The sequence below is a fragment of the Ceratotherium simum genome, chromosome 4 (assembly GCF_057802395.1).
Source record: "Ceratotherium simum simum isolate JZ-2026a chromosome 4, ASM5780239v1, whole genome shotgun sequence".
In the NCBI taxonomy this organism is placed as follows: Eukaryota; Metazoa; Chordata; class Mammalia; order Perissodactyla; family Rhinocerotidae; genus Ceratotherium; species Ceratotherium simum.
In genome coordinates, this window is record NC_141903.1 from 35,630,352 (window position 1) to 35,648,908 (window position 18,557).

General features: G+C 39.7%; 1 protein-coding gene across 6 annotated transcripts in view; it reads right to left on the reverse strand.

The window, feature by feature from the left end:
• ANKHD1 (ankyrin repeat and KH domain containing 1) overlaps positions 1–18,167 on the reverse strand; it is a 123,154-nt gene extending 104,987 nt beyond the window's left edge. For 5 of the 6 annotated variants that reach the window (XM_087429695.1, XM_004420092.2, XM_014795384.2 and 2 more), the window contains exon 1: positions 17,750–18,167. In XM_087429695.1, coding sequence (XP_087285821.1) covers positions 17,750–18,040 — 291 coding nt within the window. In that variant the 5' untranslated portion in view covers positions 18,041–18,167. The remainder of the gene's footprint in view (positions 1–17,749) is intronic. The other variant, XM_004420095.3, reaches the window with a different exon arrangement.
• Positions 18,168–18,557: the final 390 nt, after the last annotated feature.

The following is an 18,557-nucleotide window of genomic DNA, read 5'->3' on the forward strand; positions in this document are numbered from 1 at the left end:
TCTCAACCCAGCTATGATTTGGCCTAAACTTGCTTCTACTAAAAAAATAATTTCTATCAAGTGTAAGTGCTATAATTAAAACTTTCAACACTACTAGGGGCTAGGCGGGTGGCATAGCAGTTAAGTTCACGCGCTCCGCTTTGGGGGCCTGGGGTTCACAGGCTGGATCCCGGGCGCGCACCAACGCACCACTTGTCAAGCCATGCTGTGGCTACGTCCCATATAAAGTAGAGAAAGATGGGCACGGATGTTAGCCCAGGGCCAATCTTCCTCACACACACAAAAAAGAAAATAAAGTGAATACTCCAAAGAAATATTCAATTTTAATAAGTTAAAAACAGCCTCACACACTCATAAATCTCCAGTTAATACCAAGAAGGAGAGGAGAGCATAATGACTAAGAATAAGAACTCTTAGAATACCAGCCCACCGCTCAGTGTGATTGTAGCTAACTTGTTTTACCTCTTACCCTCATTTTCCTCAGCTAAAAAATATAGTAGTAACTATATCATATTGATGATTAAGCAAGATGATATATCTAAAATTGCACAACAGTGCTTAACACATGGTAACTGTTCAACAAATATTAGTTGTTATTATTACCATTAATATTATCACTACTACTATTAAGGTCAGTTTGCCTAACGACCTTGTCTTTCTTTACTCTTACTCTCTACTCCACAAAAATAATATAGATTCCATTATACTTGTCTTAGGCTAATGAGTAACCTGAGCATATTAAGCACTACACATACATTCATTCAACATTTATTAAGCATCTACTATGTGCCAGACATTCTACTATATACTGATAACACAAAAATAAATAAGACATGATTCCTGCTCATTGAGACAAAAAAATCCAAGTATTACAGATGCTATAATAGTTAAATACAGACAACATGGGAACACAGAGGAAGGAATGGTTAATTACAACTGGGATGGTAATGAAGGAAATTAGTTAGAGAAGATGGATCTGGAACAAGAAGGTATCCAACAGGAAGGGGAAGAGGGACGACAGTGACAGCAGCAGTGTAGAGCAGTAGTTGTAAATAGGGGCTTCTGAGTCCAAGATACCTGGATTCAAATCCTGGCACCATCATTACCAGATGTATGACTTTGTGTATGTTATATAATGTCTCTAAGTTTCAGTTTTCTCATCTGTAAATTGGGAATGATATCATTTTCTTCAAACGCTGGTTGTAAAGTTTATTGGAGGATATATAGATAAGCATTTAGCCCAGTGGACAATAAGCACTCAGCATATAATAGCTATTTTTGATCCTATAAGTGAAAGCAGTGGAAGCAAATACACCAGGGCATATAATAGCTTGATATGTTCAGAGACCTACAGCAAGTTGGTATAGCTGGAATATAAAAAGCAAATAGAGTACGGTACAGCAAGGATAGGGTTGGAAAAATAGAAAGAAGCCAAATACTAAATAACCTTGTATGCCAAACCAAGGAATTTGGATTTATCCTTTATCTAAGGAATGGGAAGGCTTTTTGCCAAAGGAGTAACATGATTGAACTGGCATTAGAGAATTTACTCTGACAGCAGAGTAAAGGAAAAATTAGAGAGGTATAACCTTGGAGGCAGATAGAGCCAAGGACTACTACAATAAGTGCAAGTGAAAGATGATGGTTTGATTTACAGCAGAAGCAGTGAGAATACAGCAAAAGGGACAAATAAGACATTTAAAAGAACCTACAGGATTCAGTGCCTGCTTAGATGTGTGTGGTGAAAAGAAATAGTAGATGTGAGCTCTGAGCTTTCTGACTACAGTGACTAGCTTTAGAGCAAGGGGAAAATGATGAGTTCAGTTTTAGAATTGGTGAGCCTGAAATGTTTATGGAACATACACAGTAGGCAGTTGGAAGGCCTCTTAACAGACTGCTAAAAGAAGTGAGAGAGGGAAGCCACATGGATATCTAAGAGAAGAATGCTCCTGAGAGAGTGAACTGCAAATGCCAAAAGCCCTGAAGCAGGACACGCTTGGAGAGTTTTTGAAAGTAATAAAGCAGTTGTGATTTTACTCAAATGTGAGCACAAGACAATCTTATGCTGATGCATTTCACATCCTTTCATTTTAAACCATTGCCCCTTAAAGTCTGCCATTTAAAGCCTATCAAACTACTGAAGTAAGACACCTAAAATTCAGTCTTTATAGTGATCATCCAACTAACAAGGCAATAATCTGTACATTGAGTTTAGGATCTTTTTCATTATTATTACTTTTTTTTTATTTCTTTATTTTTGTGAGGAAGATCAGCCCTGAGCTAACATCCATGCTAATCCTCCTCTTTTTGCTGAGGAAGACCAGCTCTGAGCTAACATCTATTGCCAATCTTCCTCCTTTTTTTCCAAAGCCCCAGTAGATAGTTGTATGTCATAGTTGCACTCCTTCCAGTTGCTGTATGTGGGACGCGGCCTCAGCATGGCCAGAGAAGCGGTGCGTTGGTGCGCGCCCGGGATCTGAACCTGGGCCGCCAGTAGCGGAGCATGCGCACTTAACCGCTAAGCCACGGGGCCGGCCCGAGTTTAGGATCTTGAACTGTCACAAGACCATGAGAAAATTAAATGAAGTGATACAATTAAAGTGCCAAATGCCTAGAACAAACACTCAACTATAATTTGTTAATATCTGAAAAGAATTTAGAGAGGCAAATATAATTTGAATAAATAATTTACCTTGTTTTCATGCTCCCTAAAATGTTGAGGTCCTACAAAGACTGATGTCTTTAAGGGCAGGGACCACATTTTTTCATCTTTGTAATTCCAAAGCCTAGTACAAAGCTTCACAAATAATAGGCTCTAGATAAATTACTGTGGAATAAATAAATTCACTCTACAATACCAATTGGAATTCTTAAACAGACTGCCAAGGACTCTAATCTCTGAAAGACATAATTTTATTATACAAGATGTGAATTTATGAAGAAGAGGCCGTACCTCAAACTAAACTCTGATTTTCTTCTATAGAGAACAAGTGAATAAATGTAACAGATTAGCAACAAGGAGATAATACACAGTAGTAAGTACATTTGATACTGTGTTATAATATTATTCTACATTTTGTGGGGGGGGGTTATAGGTCAAATCCATGCATTTGATTTAAGTATAGCCTTAAATAATGGTCTCTTCAAACTAAAAGAAAATAAAGTTTCCTTTGTTAACCTGTCAGTCAAGTCCTAAGTAAAACAGGTACTAAAATATAGTACAGAGGCTCACTGTTCTTAGAGTCAAAATAACTAGTAATTTAACATAATTGGGACCATTTGAGCAGTGACATCCAAGATTTGTTTTTGCAATTTAATCACACAGGTGATAACACTGGCTTGGATGTCAAGCAAATTGTATGTTACATAAGTATTGAATTCACACCTCTTAAGCAGGTGTTAGAAGATATCAGATGCAAAAACTCTAATTGCTATATTTTAGATTTTATTCCACTTATCCATCTGTTTATTACCCTAGAAAAAGAACTTCTGTCCATATTCTTCTTGCAGACTAGTCCACATCAGATGCACTCAGACTACAACTACTCAAACCAACCATCTCCTCCCTCTTCAGTTTTACGTCCTCTCAAACATATACTCAGGTTTTGTTGGGGAGGGGATGCATGAAAAAAACCAAACACTAATAATACTATGACAACTTGCTCTTCTGGTAGCCTGGCAAACACAGGTTTAAATCACATGAGTTCCCCCAACCACCTTCAGCATATACAAGAGAAGCAGAAATTTCAAGAGCTGAAATATTATTAATGAGGGGGGGATCTTTAGTGTGTGACCATAAATTCTGCAGCATACTAAATACCTCTCATTAAACCTCTCCTAAAGACCAGATCAAGAGAACAAGAACATATCCACTAACAGAGAATAGCCAAAACAATCTTGAAAAAGAACAAAGTCGGAGGACTTCCTAATTTCAAAACTTACTACGAAAAGCTACAATAATCAAGACAGTATGGAAATGACATAAGAAAACATAGATCAAGGGATTAGAATAGAAATAAACTCTCCCATTTACAGACAACTGATTTTTGACAAGGATGCCAAGACAGTTCAATGGAGAAAGAAATAGTCTTTTCAACAAATGGTGTTGGGACAATTGGACATCCACATTAGAAAGAATGAAGATGGTGGGCCGGCCCCGTGGCTTAGCGGTTAAGTGCGTGCGCTCCGATGCTGGAGGCCCGGGTTCTATCTCAGGCGTGCACCGACACACTGCTTCTCCAGCCATGCTGAGGCCATGTCCCACATACAGCAGCTGGAAGAATGTGCAACTATGATGTACAACTATCTACTGGGGCTTTGGGGGAAAAAAAATAAATAAATAAAATTATTAAAAAAAAAAAAAAAGAAAGAATGAAGATGGACCTCTACCTCACACCCTATATAAAAATTAACTCAAAATGGACCAAAAACCTAAATGTAAGAGCTAAAACTATAAAACTCTTAAAAGAAAACAGACGTAAATCATCATGACCTTGGAATATGCAACGGTTTCTTAGACATGACACCAAAGCACAAGCAAGAAAAAATGAATAAATATAAAAATTGGGGGGGCCGGCCCCGTGGCTTAGCAGTTAAGTGCGCGTGCTCCACTACTGGCAGCCCAGGTTCAGATCCCAGGCGCACACTGACGCACCACTTGTCCAGCCATGCTGAGGCCGCGTCCCACATACAGCAACTAGAAGGATGTGCAACTATGACATAGAACTATCTACTGGGGCTTTGGGGAGAAAAAGGGAAAAAAAGGAGGAGGATGGGCAATAGATGTTAGCTCAGGGCCGGTCTTCCTCACACACACAAAAATATATATATATATAAAAATTGCGCTTCACCAAATTTTAAAATTTTAATGACACAATCAAGAAGGTGAAAAGACAACCCACAGAATGGGAGAAAATATTTGCAAATCATATATCTGATAAGGGACTAGTATCCAAAATACATAACTTTTTTTCTTAAAAAACATGATTCAACAATAAAAAGACAAGACATGAGAAAAAGATTTGAATAGACATTTCTCCAAAGATATACAAATGGCCGATAAACACATGAAAAGATGCTCAACTTCATTATTCATTGGGGAAATGCAAATCAAAACCACAATGAGATACCACTCCACAGCCACTAGGATGGTTATAATCAAAAAGTAACAAATGTTAGCAAGGATGTAGAGAAATTGTAACCCTCATACACCGCTGGTGAGAATGTGAAATGGTGCAGCTGCTATAGAAAACAGCTTGGTAGTTCCTCAAAAAGTTAAACATGGAGTTATCATACGACCTAGCAATTCCACTCCTAGGTATATACCCAGGAGAACTGAAAAGATATGTCCATGCAAAACTTACACAAATATTCATAGCATCATTATTCATAATAGCCAAAATGTGAAAATTACCCAAATGTCATCAGCTGACAATCAATCTACAAAATGTGGCATATCCACAAAATGGAATATTATTCCAATGAAGTACTGATACAGGATACAACGTGTAGAAACCTTGAAAACAATATGCTAAGTGAAAGAAGTGAGGCAAAAAAGACCACATATTGTATGATTCCATTTATACGAAATGCCCAGACTAGGCAAATCCAGAGACAGAAAGTGATTACCAGAGGCTGCAGGGAGTGGGAAATGGGAAATGACTGTTAATGGGTACACGGTTTCGTTTGGGGGTGATGAAACTGTTTTAAAATAGATAGTGGTGGGGCTGGCTCCATGGCCTAGCAGTTAAATTTCGGGCGGCTGCTTTAGCGGCCCAGGTTCAATTCCCAAGCACATACCTACGCCACTCGTCAGTGGCTCTGCTGTGGCAGTGAGCGACATACTAAATAGAGGAAGACTGGCACAGATGTTAGCTCAGGGCAAATCTTCCTCAAGCAAAAAGAGGAAGACTGGCAACAGATGTTAGCTCAGGGCGAACCTTCCTCAGCAAAAAAAAAAAAAAAGTGGTGATAGTTGCACAACTTTGTGAATATATTAAAAACCACTGAATTGTACACTTTAAAGAGTGAATTCTGTGATAAATGAATGATACGTCAATTTTTAAAACTTGGGAATTTAAATTTGAAAAATACTTCAGAAATTCGTTAAATTTCCTATTTTGATAAACGCATGCTGGTTATGTAAGAGAATGTCTTTGTTGTTAGGGAATGTACACAGAAGTTGTTAAGGGTAAAAGCACTTCCAAATGGTTCAGAAAATAAATCATTTGTTTATTTGCTTGTCTATGGAGAGAGAGAGAAAACAGGAAAAAATGAACATTATTGGTGAATCTGAGTAAAGGATATATGGGAGGAGTTCCTTGTACTATTCTTGCAACTTTCTGGTAAGTTTGAAATTATATCAAAATAAAAAGTAACAAAAAAAGAGAATGTATCCAATATAATTGGATTATTGCCCCTTTTGAGATTTGCTCTTTGATAATAATAGTTTGTTTCACATGTTACTGAATTTAGCAATTGTGCAATTTTTAAAAGGCAAAAATAAAAATGTAGAGATTTAGTAGAATAAGTAAACACTTAGGGGAAAAAATCAATTAGAGGCTGATAGCTGAAAGTCCTTTCAAAGTGTACCACTCAATGTATCAACTGACATGGCCAAATCTTTACCTTCTGACTCAGATTTTATAAAATGCCTATGTGAAAACTTTTTCTTTTTTTTGTGAGGAGATCAGCCCTGTGCTAACATCTGCCAATCCTCTTCTTTTTTTTGCTGAGGAAGACTGGCCCTGGGCTAACATCCGTGCCTATCTTCCTCCACTTTATATGGGACGCCGCCACAGCATGGCTTGCCAAGCAGTGCGTCGGTGCGCACCCAGGATCCGAACCAGCGAACCCCGGGCCGCCGGAGCGAGGCGCGCGGACTTAACGGCTTGCGCCACCGGGCTGGCCCCGTGAAAACTTTTTCAATTCTACATTATTAAAGAAAAGACTACAGGTTCATTTATCCTGATTTAATACCACATCGAGATAATTTTTCCAAAACTGATCTCATCTCTAATCATACAATAAAAAGTTTTCTTACTACCATTTAATCAATATATGAAGCATTGGGATCAATCACAAATAGTCGATATGAGATCAAATCAGGAAAAAAATAAGGATATATTACAGAAACATCTACTCAGAGCACAGTATTCCATGTTAACTGGGCACAGTGGCTTCAAGGAGGACATCAGTGAGTACTCAGACAGTATCTCACTGCTATAGATGCTTTTTAATATTTTGTCAAACTGAAGCCTTTTGATTTGCTAATATCTACTGTGATGAAACATTAACATAAGATTTGTATTAAAACTTGTTCTCACCCAAAGCAATCTACAGATTCAATGCAATTCCTATCAAAAGCCCAACAGCATTTTTTGCAGAAACAGAAAGACCCATTCTAAAATTCATGTGGAATCTCAAGGGACACTGAATAGCCAAAACAATCTTGAAAAAGAAGAAAGTTGGAAGACTAACACTTCTTGAGTTCAAAAGTTACTACAAAAGCTACAACAATCAAAACAATGTGGTACTGGCATAAAGACAGACATATACACCATGAAACAGAACAAAGAGCCCAGAAATAAACCCTCCCATATATGGTTAATTGATTTTCAATAAGGATGCCAAAACTATTCAATGGAAAATGATAGTCTTTTCAACAAATGGTGATGGAAAAACTTGATATCCACATGCAAATGAATGAAGTTGGACCCCGACCTAACACCATATACAAAAATTAACTCAAAATGGATCAAAGATGTAAATGTATGAGCCAAAACTTCTTAGAAGAAAACATTGGAGAAAATCTTCATTACACTGGATTTGGCAATGTCTTCATGGATATGACACCACAAGCATAGACGACAACAAAAAATAAATTGGACTTCATCAAAATTGAAAACTTTTAAGCATGGAAACACACTATCAACAGTGTGAAAAGGCAATCCATGGAATGGGAGAAAATATGTGCAAATCATATAGCTGATAACAGATTAACATCTGGAATACATAAAGAACTCCTACAGCTAAACAATGAAAAAACTACTCAATTAAAAATTAGCACATTAGCAAACCGGGCCAGCCCGGTGGCATAGTGGTTAAGTTCATGTGCTCCACTTCAGCGGCCGGGGGTTCGCAGGCCCAGATCCTGGGCGTGGACCTACGCACTGCTTATCAAGCCATGCTGCAGCAGGCGTCCCACATATAAAGTAGAGGAATTTGGGCACGGATGTTAGCCCGGGCCAATCTTCCTCAGCAAAAAGAGGAAGATTGGCAACATACGTTAGCTCAGGGCTAATCTTCCTCACCCACACACAAAAAATACAATGGCCAATAAGCACAGGAAAAGATGCTCAACATCACTAATCATTAGGGAAATGCAAATCAAAACCACAATGAGATACCACTTCACACCCATTAGGATGGTTAATATCAAAAACAGAAACAAAACAGAAAATAACAAGTATTGGCTAGAATGTGTATAAAATGGAACCCCTGGGCATTGTCGGTGGGAATGTAAAATGGTACAGCTGCTATGGAAAACAGTGAGTATGGTGGTTCCTCAAAAAACTAAAAATAAAATTACCATATGATCCAGCAATCCCACTTCTGGGTATATACCCAAAAGAATCAAAAGCAAGGACTCGAACAGATATTTGTACAACCATGTTGACAGCAGCATATTCACAATATCCAAAAGGTAGAAGCAATCAATCCAAGTGTCCATCAACAGATGAACAGATAAACAAAATGTGATCTATACATACAATGGAATAGTATTCAGCCTTTAAAAAGAATGAAATTCTGACACATGCTTCAACATGGATGAACCATGAAGACATTATGCTAAGTGAAATGTCAGTCACAAAAATAGAAATATTGTATGATTCCACTACTTTGATGAACCTAGAGTCGTCAAATTCATAGATAAAGAAAGTAAAACTGTGGTTGCTAGGGCTAGAGAAGGGAGGATGGGGTATTACTTTTTTTTTTTTTAAGATTTTATTTATTTATTTTCCCCCCAAAGCCCCAGTAGATAGTTGTATGTCATAGCTGCACATCCTTCTAGTTGCTGTATGTGGGACGCGGCCTCAGCATGGCCGGAGAAGCGGTGCGTCGGTGGGCGCCCAGGATCCAAACCCGGGCTGCCAGCAGCGGAGGGCCCGCACTTAACCGCTAAGCCACCGGGCCGGCCCGGGGTATTACTATTTAATGGGCACAGAGTTTCAGTTTGGGAAGATGAAAAAGTTCTGGAGATGGCTGGTGGTGATGGTTGCATAACAACGTGAATGTATTTAATGCCACAAAACTACACTTTAAAATGGTTAGAATGGTAAATTTTATGTTATGTATATTTTAACACAATTTTTTTAAAAACAAAAAAATGGTTACAATGGTAAATTTTATATGTATACTCTACCACAATTAAAAAAAAAAAAACTTGTTCTCAATCTAATTGTCCTCATTACAAACTGTTAAACACATCAAACTTACCTTGGCAACTTAATAAACTGTTCTCCAGTTCAATTCTTTGGTTCTTAGGGCTAATCCCTGGGGGTACACTTGCCTTTTGCTTTTCAAAATTGCACACTAATGCAGGTCAACCAAGCCACTAGGATACAGTGGTACATCTACTTTTTATAAAAACACCCTTTCTACTACTGAAAACAGCATCCATTAAGTGAAAAACTTTATGAGAATGGAAGTGTGTGTAGCGGAAAAAGTGCAAAATATGCCCTTTGAAAACAGTTGCTAAATTTCAGTCTAGCAAATAAAAAAGAGCCTTATATACAACTTTACTTTCTTCCTAGTTTAGGTAAAGTTGGCCAGGAGAAAGGTAAACCAGTCAATCATCATAAGGGAAGTGACCTTCATTCATAGGAGCCATATACTGTCAGTAACTACCAATAGAATAGCACATAGATTTTAATTTTTACAAATTAATTACAGTGTAACAATATTGCAAAACCAATACTTCCCATATGGGCAAAGGTGCAAAGTTGGGTATATGCCTTTCTATATCAGTGGTTTTAATATTTCTTAATTCTTTTAAAATGAGTAATGACAAGGCATGAACCTTTTAAGTAAGTTCAATTACAAAACTATCTTAGAATAGTACTCCTCCTATACTTAATGGTACACCTTTGATTGCCTTCTTAATATATTGCTCCACACAGTAGTCACCAATTTCATTAAATAATATAAAACTTTTCCAACAAGGTCAACTGTGGATTACATGCTAGTTTGAGACAGGCATTTCTTAAGCAACTAATTAAATTTATTGGTACAATGCATCAGAAGAGACACAGCAGGACAATCTAGCAGGTAAGATAAGTAGAATGGGAGTCAGATGACCTATTTCCTACCACAAATTAGCTGGGTAATCCTGGGCAAGTCACTTAGCTCATTTGTTTCTAGACTTTTGAGGCTTTACCCAGGGTCCTGACATGATGTTTCCATTTGATATTCTGTCAAATACGGATATTTTAAAAATTCATTTTGTATGTTGGAGAAGACGTGGAGAAACAGGAACCCTCATACACAGCTGGTGGGAATGCAAACTGGTGAAGCCTCTATGGAAAACGGTATGGAGATTCCTCAAAAAATTAAAAATAGAAATACCCTATGATCCAGCTATCCCACAGCTGGGAATCTATCCAACGAACTTGAAATCAACAATCCACAGGGCTGGGCCGGTGGCGTAGTAGTTAAGGGCACGCACTCCGCTGCTGGCGGCCCGGGTTCGGATCCTGGGTGCGCACCAAAACACCGCTTGTCAGGCCATGCTGTGGCGGTGTCCCATATAAAGTAGAGGAAGATGGGCATGGATGTTAGCTCAGAGCCAGTCTTCCTCAGCAAAAACAGGAGGACTGGCAGACGTTAGCTGAGGGCTGATCTTCCCCACAAAAAAAAAAAAAAAAAATCCAAAGAGGCTCATGCACCCCTATGTTCACTGCAGCATTATTCACTACAGCCAGGAAGTGGAAGCAACCCAAGTGTCCCTCGACTGATGATTGGATCAAGAAGATGTGGTATACATATACAATGGAATACTACTCAGCCATAAAAAAAAGACAAAACCGTCCCATTTGCAACAACATGGACGGACCTGGAGGGTATTATGTTAAGAGAAATAAGCCAGAAAGACAAACACCATATGATCTCACTCATATGTGGAATATAAACCAACACATGGACAGAGAAAACTGTAGTGTGGTTACCAGGGGCAATGGGGGTAGGGGTGGGCACAAGGGGTGAAGGGAGACATGTATATGGTGATGCACAAACAAAAATGTACAACCAAAAACTTCACAATGTTATAAACTATTAAAACCTCAATTAAGAAAAAAAAAGGAAAAGGAAACAAATACAAAAAAAAAATTCATTTTGTAACAGTAGGAAGGGCATAATCTCAAAATAGAAAAAAGTAGAAAAAAATAGCTTTATGAGAAGTTCACTACTTTTTCCTTACTTTTCTCATTTCACTTTAGATATAAAAAAATTTCAATAGGGACTAAGCAAGTATTTATTGGAGAAACAGCATTTGGTAACCAAAAACTTTGCCTATTTCTTAATCTGAAGAAGCAAAACAGCAGCATGGGTTCTAGATTCAGTACTGAATTTAAATCCTAGCTTTACCACTTACTAGCTGCGTAAAATTTTTAACCATTTCTTTGTTTTTTGTTTTTTGGATTCATCATTTCTCTGAGTCTACATTTAATTCATCTATAAAAATGTAGTTAATACCTACCTCAAAGAGGTGTTGAAACGATTAAATAAAATAACGAAAGTATCTAGTATGGTACTGGCATATAATAAGCATTCAATAAATGGTAGCAGTTACCTAAAAATGAGATGAGATAGGATTATCACCAAGATTCTATGACTTTAAGGACAAGCAACAGGAGAGGAAAATTGTAAATAATAAGGCCCAAGAAGATAGATATATTGAAACAGTTCACTTATAGTGAGAAAATAAAAAACTAATTGACTTTATTTCTTGTAACTCTGGTTCTGTAAGAAGGTAGATTAGGCAAAAAAAAAAAAAAATTGGTAGATTCCTCATTTCTTTTTACTTGCCCACACAAGACTAATACTTGTTAAAAACTGCTTTGCTTTCTTTTTTTTTTAATTTTTATTTATTTATTTGCCCCAAAGCCCCAGTAGATAGTTGTATGTCATAGTTGCACAACCTTCTAGTTGCTGTATGTGGGACACGGCCTCAGCATGGCCAGAGAAGCAGTGCATTGGTGCGCGCCCGGGGTTCCGAACCCGGGCCGCCAGCAGCGGAGCACCCACACCTAACTGCTAAGCCACAGGGCCGGCCCTGCTTTGCTTTCTTTAAAGCAACATATTTTATTTATCTTATCTATCATTGAATCAGAGGGACAGAATTGATTTTCAGAGGTCATCCAGTACATCATCATTCTACCAGATAGGCTCAGAAAGGAATGTGCTTAAACTCATCTCCAATGCTTCATTCTTAACAAGTTTTATCACTTTGATTAGATAAAAGTCTAAATCCTTCTCAAATTTACCATTTAAAAAAAATCTCACATGAATAGTATGTTATCTTTTGTGTAACAACGGGGAAAATAAAAATACATATTTGCAGGGCCAGACCCATGGCATAGCGGTTAAGTTTCTGGGCTCCGCGTCGGCAGCCCAGGGTTCGCAGTTTCCGATCCCAGGCCCAGACCGAGGCACCGCTTGTCAAGCCTCGGCTGTGGGGACGTCCCATATAAACTAGAGAAAAATTGGCACAGATGTTAGCCCAGGGCCAATCTTCCTCCGCAAAAAGAGGATCAGCAACGGATGTTAGCTCAGGGCTAATCTTCCTCACAAAAAAATAAAATAAAAATAAAAAATACATATTTGTATTTCCATAAAGTAATTCTGAAAGAATATACGACATTAAAAGTGTAAAGGGCAGGATACTTTTCATTGTATTTGAATGTAATCACCTACAGAAATGAACTAATAACCAAAAGAAAACCCTTACACATTTCAAGTTTCACAATAAGGTTTTCTCCACCCATGCCTAATCGACTGTTTTGACCCACCATTCATATAACCACACTCAACAACATATCATTTTATATGTAAAGTCATAAGGCTTTACAGAATGAAACTTGCGCAAGGTTGATACTCATGCAATATAACAAATTGTTACAACTAATAACATGTAACTTTTCCTTCAATAAACATTTCCAATGTCTCCAAAATTTGCTCACTAGAATACAAAGTTATATTTCCTATATTATCATCACTGATGATAAGTTATGGAATAAAGCCCTTTCTACCTTGAACAAAGACCCCATTAATGTTTTTCAGAAATTCATTTTCATGGACAGTAAATGAACTTTTCAAAAATAATATAGTATTTTAAGTGAAAAGTTTCCAAAAATGACAAATTCACCATAGAAAATTTACAGCGTTAAACTTTTCAATTTCTTTCTTGTTCAGGTTATGAGTGTAAGCCCTGAGATGCTATTAAAAGCAGTGACTCACCTTGTTTACCTGAAGTTTGAATACAGAGTATTCATAACAAAATTGCCATCCCTGAAGATAAGAGTGGCCTCTAGACCAGTGGTTCTCAACCAGGGGTGATTTTGCCCCCAGGAGACATTTGGCAATGTCTGGAGACATTTTTGGCTGTCACAACTGGGTGGTTTTACTGGCATCTAGTAGGTAAAGGCCAGGGATGCTGCTAATGCATAGGAGAGCCCTTCATAACAAAGAATTATCTGGCCCAAAATGATAATACACTGCTGTTGAGAAACCTGGCTCTAGATTATAAATCACAAGTAACTCTGAAGGAAATGATCCATCTCCTCTCCTACTAGAGAAAATCAGAATGCAACTTCTGTATGGCCTGTGCTTTTGACTCTAAAAAAAAAAGATTTTCAGGAAAAAAAATTCCCTACAAAGCTTTTGTTATAATTTGCTATAAATTGCTCTATACAGTGTCTGTGTGCTTTTATCTAATTGTAAATATGGCAACTGCCTCAAGATAAGAAAAAAATCTTATTACATAAAGCTATGCTTTCTAACTGGATATCTGTCTTTCAAGTGTGTGTATATTATTAACATGTATGCACACATATATAGGTTTATATAGGCCCGGAAAATTCACTGCAAGAAAAATTTTGATACTGGTTATCTCTGAAGAGCAGGATTTGAAGGGTCAGTGGGCATGAGAAGGAGGAACTTTACTTTTCACCTTATATCTCCTATCTATACCGTTGAATTTTTCACCATAAGACTATATTACTTTTATAATTTTAAAAGGACGATGTCACATATCTATACACACATTCTTTTTTTTTTTATTTTTTTTTATTTTTTTTAAAGATTTTATTTATTTTTTGCCCCCAAAGCCCCAGTAGATAGTTGTATGTCACAGCTGCACACCCTTCTAGTTGCTGTATGTGGGACTCGGCCTCAGGATGGACAGAGAAGTGGTGCCTCGATGCGCACCCGGGATCCGAACCCGGGCCGCCAGCATCGCAGCGCGCGCACTTAACCACCAAGCCACAGGGCCGGCCCCTATACACACATTCTTATGACACAAAAATTGTCATAAACCTCACTAAAGTCCTTTCTTTAGGAATTTTATTTTTCTTTTAACTTGCTTTAAAAAAAAAAAAAGACTACAGATCTAAAATTAACATTTAAAAATAGGTTTTTAAAGAACTTTCAACCTGACCTCTATTCTAAACAATGGGTACATTTCAATAGGATCCAAAGCAAGTTCTGACTTCTATTCAAGGCCTTGGACAGCTAAGGAACATGCTCAGTATGCCTGAAGAAATACAAAACAGATATTTACCCCAATGTGTAAAACAACAAGAACCAAAGATCCCAAATGGTGGCATTCCTTAAGCTAACACAATTCCAATAAAAAAATTTTTTAAAAGACCCAAGCCCCTTCCCCAAACTAAAAGGTCTTTTGACTTAGCCAGAAAGGGAAAGCAGCGTGTTTTTTCTCAGCTACTGGCTCTGATAATGAATAGAAAAGAGATCCTTAGAGGGCCGGCCCCATGGCTTAGCGGTTAAGTGTGCGCGCTCTGCTACTGGCAGCCCGGCTTCGGATCCCGGGCGCGCACCAACGCACCGCTTCTCCAGCCATGCTGAGGCCGCGTCCCACATACAGCAACTAGAAGGATGTGCAGCTATGACATACAACTATCTACTGGGGCTTTGGGGGAAAAATAAATAAATAAAATTATTAAAAAAAAAAAAAAGAGGTCCTTAGAGTATCTACATCTCCATACAACAAATGTATAGGATTTCAACTAATTCTAGAGCAAATACACTAGGCCTCCATATTTTTTACTTATTTCTCACCTAGTCCTGCCATAGGTGGGAAATAAGGGAACAAGACAAACTTCACTCCCAAACCACAAACCAACCCATATCTATCTCTCTGGATGTCTAGATTCTAAATACTTGGTTCTAAAACATCTAAGAAAGATGAAAATACAGATTTTAGTGTTATTCATCAAATGACAGTTGAGTGTGTGATTTTTTAAGAATATGATTTATGGTCTTTTCACACTGGAAATTCAAAGGCAATAATAAGGGAGAAGACAACTCATCTTGTCAGAGAGAAAAAAAAAAGGCAAGAAATCTGCTTGGCCAAAATAGGTCATTTCACTCACAAAGGCACAGACCATACCCCACCACTCATACTATATAGCAGAGACCTGATACTCCAGGAATTTCTTCTCTTTGTGATATGGGAGAAAGAGGACATAAAAACAAAATTTTCTTTCTCCACAGGTTAGGAAAGAATCTATATACATACTGAGCATCATCTTAGACTAGGCTAAAGTCTCTGGGTATCCTAGAAACCTCCACTCCAAAAATGAGTTCTACTTATACACTTAATACCTAAATGCTTTTTAGTTACAGAAAACTAAATGGGTGTAGGAATCATGAATAAATACCTTCCATAAAAAATATCAAAAAAAAAAAAGGTCTGGATTCTGCTCATTGCTTTAACCACATCGTATGCAGACTCCAAGTGAAATACTGTATCTGTGTGTGTACAAGCCTCACAGAACTGGTTACTTCAAAAGCTCATTTCCCAGATATAACACATGAACCCAAAGAGTTAGAGATTTATGACTTCGGAGGCTCACTAGCACTCTACCTCTGAAGAAATTTAAGAGTAATACTTATGTAAAAGCAAATGAGTGAGTTTTCATCTCACCTATGACAATTAAGTAGAAATGGTCCAGAAAACCAAGGACATCATCTTTCTATCACATTTAGACCAAAGCAAACCTTTTCAGTCTCTCTTACAAGTTTCAAAGAAGAACAGACTCTAATCTTTGGAGTCTAAAGATACTCCCACTTTATGTCCTAGGTAAAAAGTACATGTGTTCTAGGTTCATCCCTCATCAATTTTCATTGAAAGGATAAAAGAAAGCTTCCCACAAGCCCAAGAGTGGAGGTGCTCCAGAGACTCTCCCCATAACTGCCTACTCAAATAAAATCTTGTCTCACCTTGGCTTAGAAGTTATATCTCTTACAGTGAAATTCAAAGATACATTCAAGGGACTAGCTCCCTTACAACCCACACACTGTTTTTTCCAAAGCAAAATGTTGGGGTCAGAATGTACTAAGGTTTTAAATCTAAAGGAACCCCTGTTCAGACTTAGAATGATAAGACAGTACACTAACTATATTCTGCAATTCACAAATACAGATTCTTCTTCCTCTCAAATACAACAGCCAGGATAGCTGTACAGAGAGAAATCCCTGTACTTTAACACCAAGATCAGAGGTTAAAATAATTGGTTATAGGGGATGAATGAGGCACCTTAGAACCAAAACAGAATACTCTGAGAACAATAGTCGTCACAGTACTATATCCAAGCCACAGTCAAGAGAAAAAAGTACGTATATAAAAAATCTCCTTTTTCCCTGGAGCCCAAAAGATGATGCCTACCATTCTAGGTTGCTCAGACCTAAAAGTGCTCAGTATACATATGAGAGTTAAAAGAAAGGAAGGACCTGATAACTAATTTCCCTCACTGCAAAAGTGTCCATAGGGTGCCTCACCTTCTTGAAGCCTAAAAATCTCCAGAGTTCAGCTATCCAGCTATTCTGAAGCTCAAAGATGCACTGGAACTTCCTTTTCCTGTCTAACTTCACAAAAGGTCCCAGGTGGAAGACTCACGCGATTTTTCAGGGTAAAAGCAGAGAGCGCCTTAATACTCACCTGTCTCAAACTAAAGAAAGGAATTAAGAACCCGTCTTAAACACACAGGTAAGGCATAAAGCAAATAAACCCTCACTTCGGGGGAGAGGCATACAGTGGAAACGCTCTTTGAGGACTAGTTCTTGTCTCTCCCTCTCACTCTCCCTCTCCCTCTCGCTCGCTCTCTCAGTACCAAGGGCAGGGACGCTGGCAAGACCCCGCCTCCCCATCTCCAAATCGGGGTGGGCGGGAGGTAGCCTGAGGAGTCCTTGTTCCCGCGCGAAGCTCAGAGGCCAAAAGACTCCCCATTGTGGGTCTGTGGATGGTGACCGGAACCGGTCAGGCTCGAGCCGCGGGCTGAAGAGCAAGTCGAGGGCTTGCACTAGGCCCGCACCGCTGCCACTGCCGCCATGAAGCCGATCGCTGTCAGAGAACGACAACGCCCGGGCAGTGGGAGGGTGGCCCGGGCCCTGTGCGGCCCAAAGAAAATGCATGCCTCACGCTGTGTGGGAGGTGAGGGTCCTGGAGCCGTACCTCGGACACCTCGTCCTCGTCGCTGCCAGAGGCACCACCTCCACCCCCGGTCCTCAGCACAGCAGCCGCCAACTTGAAATCCAGCGCCGCGTCCCCTCCGCCCGCACCGCTGCCGCCGCCACCGACTCCCGGCGCAGGCCCGGCCTCCCCAAAGAGTCTCACGGTGCGGATCCCCAGCCCGACCCCTCCCGGCGGAGGCGGCTCCGAGGCCCCGGCTGGGGCGGATCGCGGAGCCACCGAGTCCAGGTCCTCCTCAAAGGAGGTGCCGCCGCCTCCGCCGTCGGTCAACATGGTTCGCACGCGGAGCCGGAGACGCTGCCGAGTCACTCGCGGCCACCGCCGCCGCGGATCCCGGGAACGAGAAGAGCAGCAGGAGGAAGAAGCGTCTCCTTCCCCCCGTCCCAGCAGCGCCACTAACTTCTCACTGCCTAACCTGATGCCTCCCGCCCCCAACACTCGCCACTGGCTGCAGCTCCCCAGTGCCTGCAGATCATTGGCCAAGGTGACCCGTCGCTCAGGCTCTTCGTCACGCGCCGCTCGCTGGCTCGCGGCCCCCAAGCTGCGTTGACCCGCGCAGGCCTAGGCGGTTGCGAACACCCGCCTCCTACTCCCCACGCGCCGACTTCCGGTCCTTTTCTACGTCTATTGGTCAAGCTCTCTGACTATCGCGACACGACCTTAAAGTGGATTAGTTGGCCTTGTGGTCAGTCATAGCGACCCCTAACAATGGGAGACTTCATTGGCGCCACAATGTGTCGGTCACTTTGTCACAGGACGTCGCGTGGTACAATTGGCCGGTAAGAATACC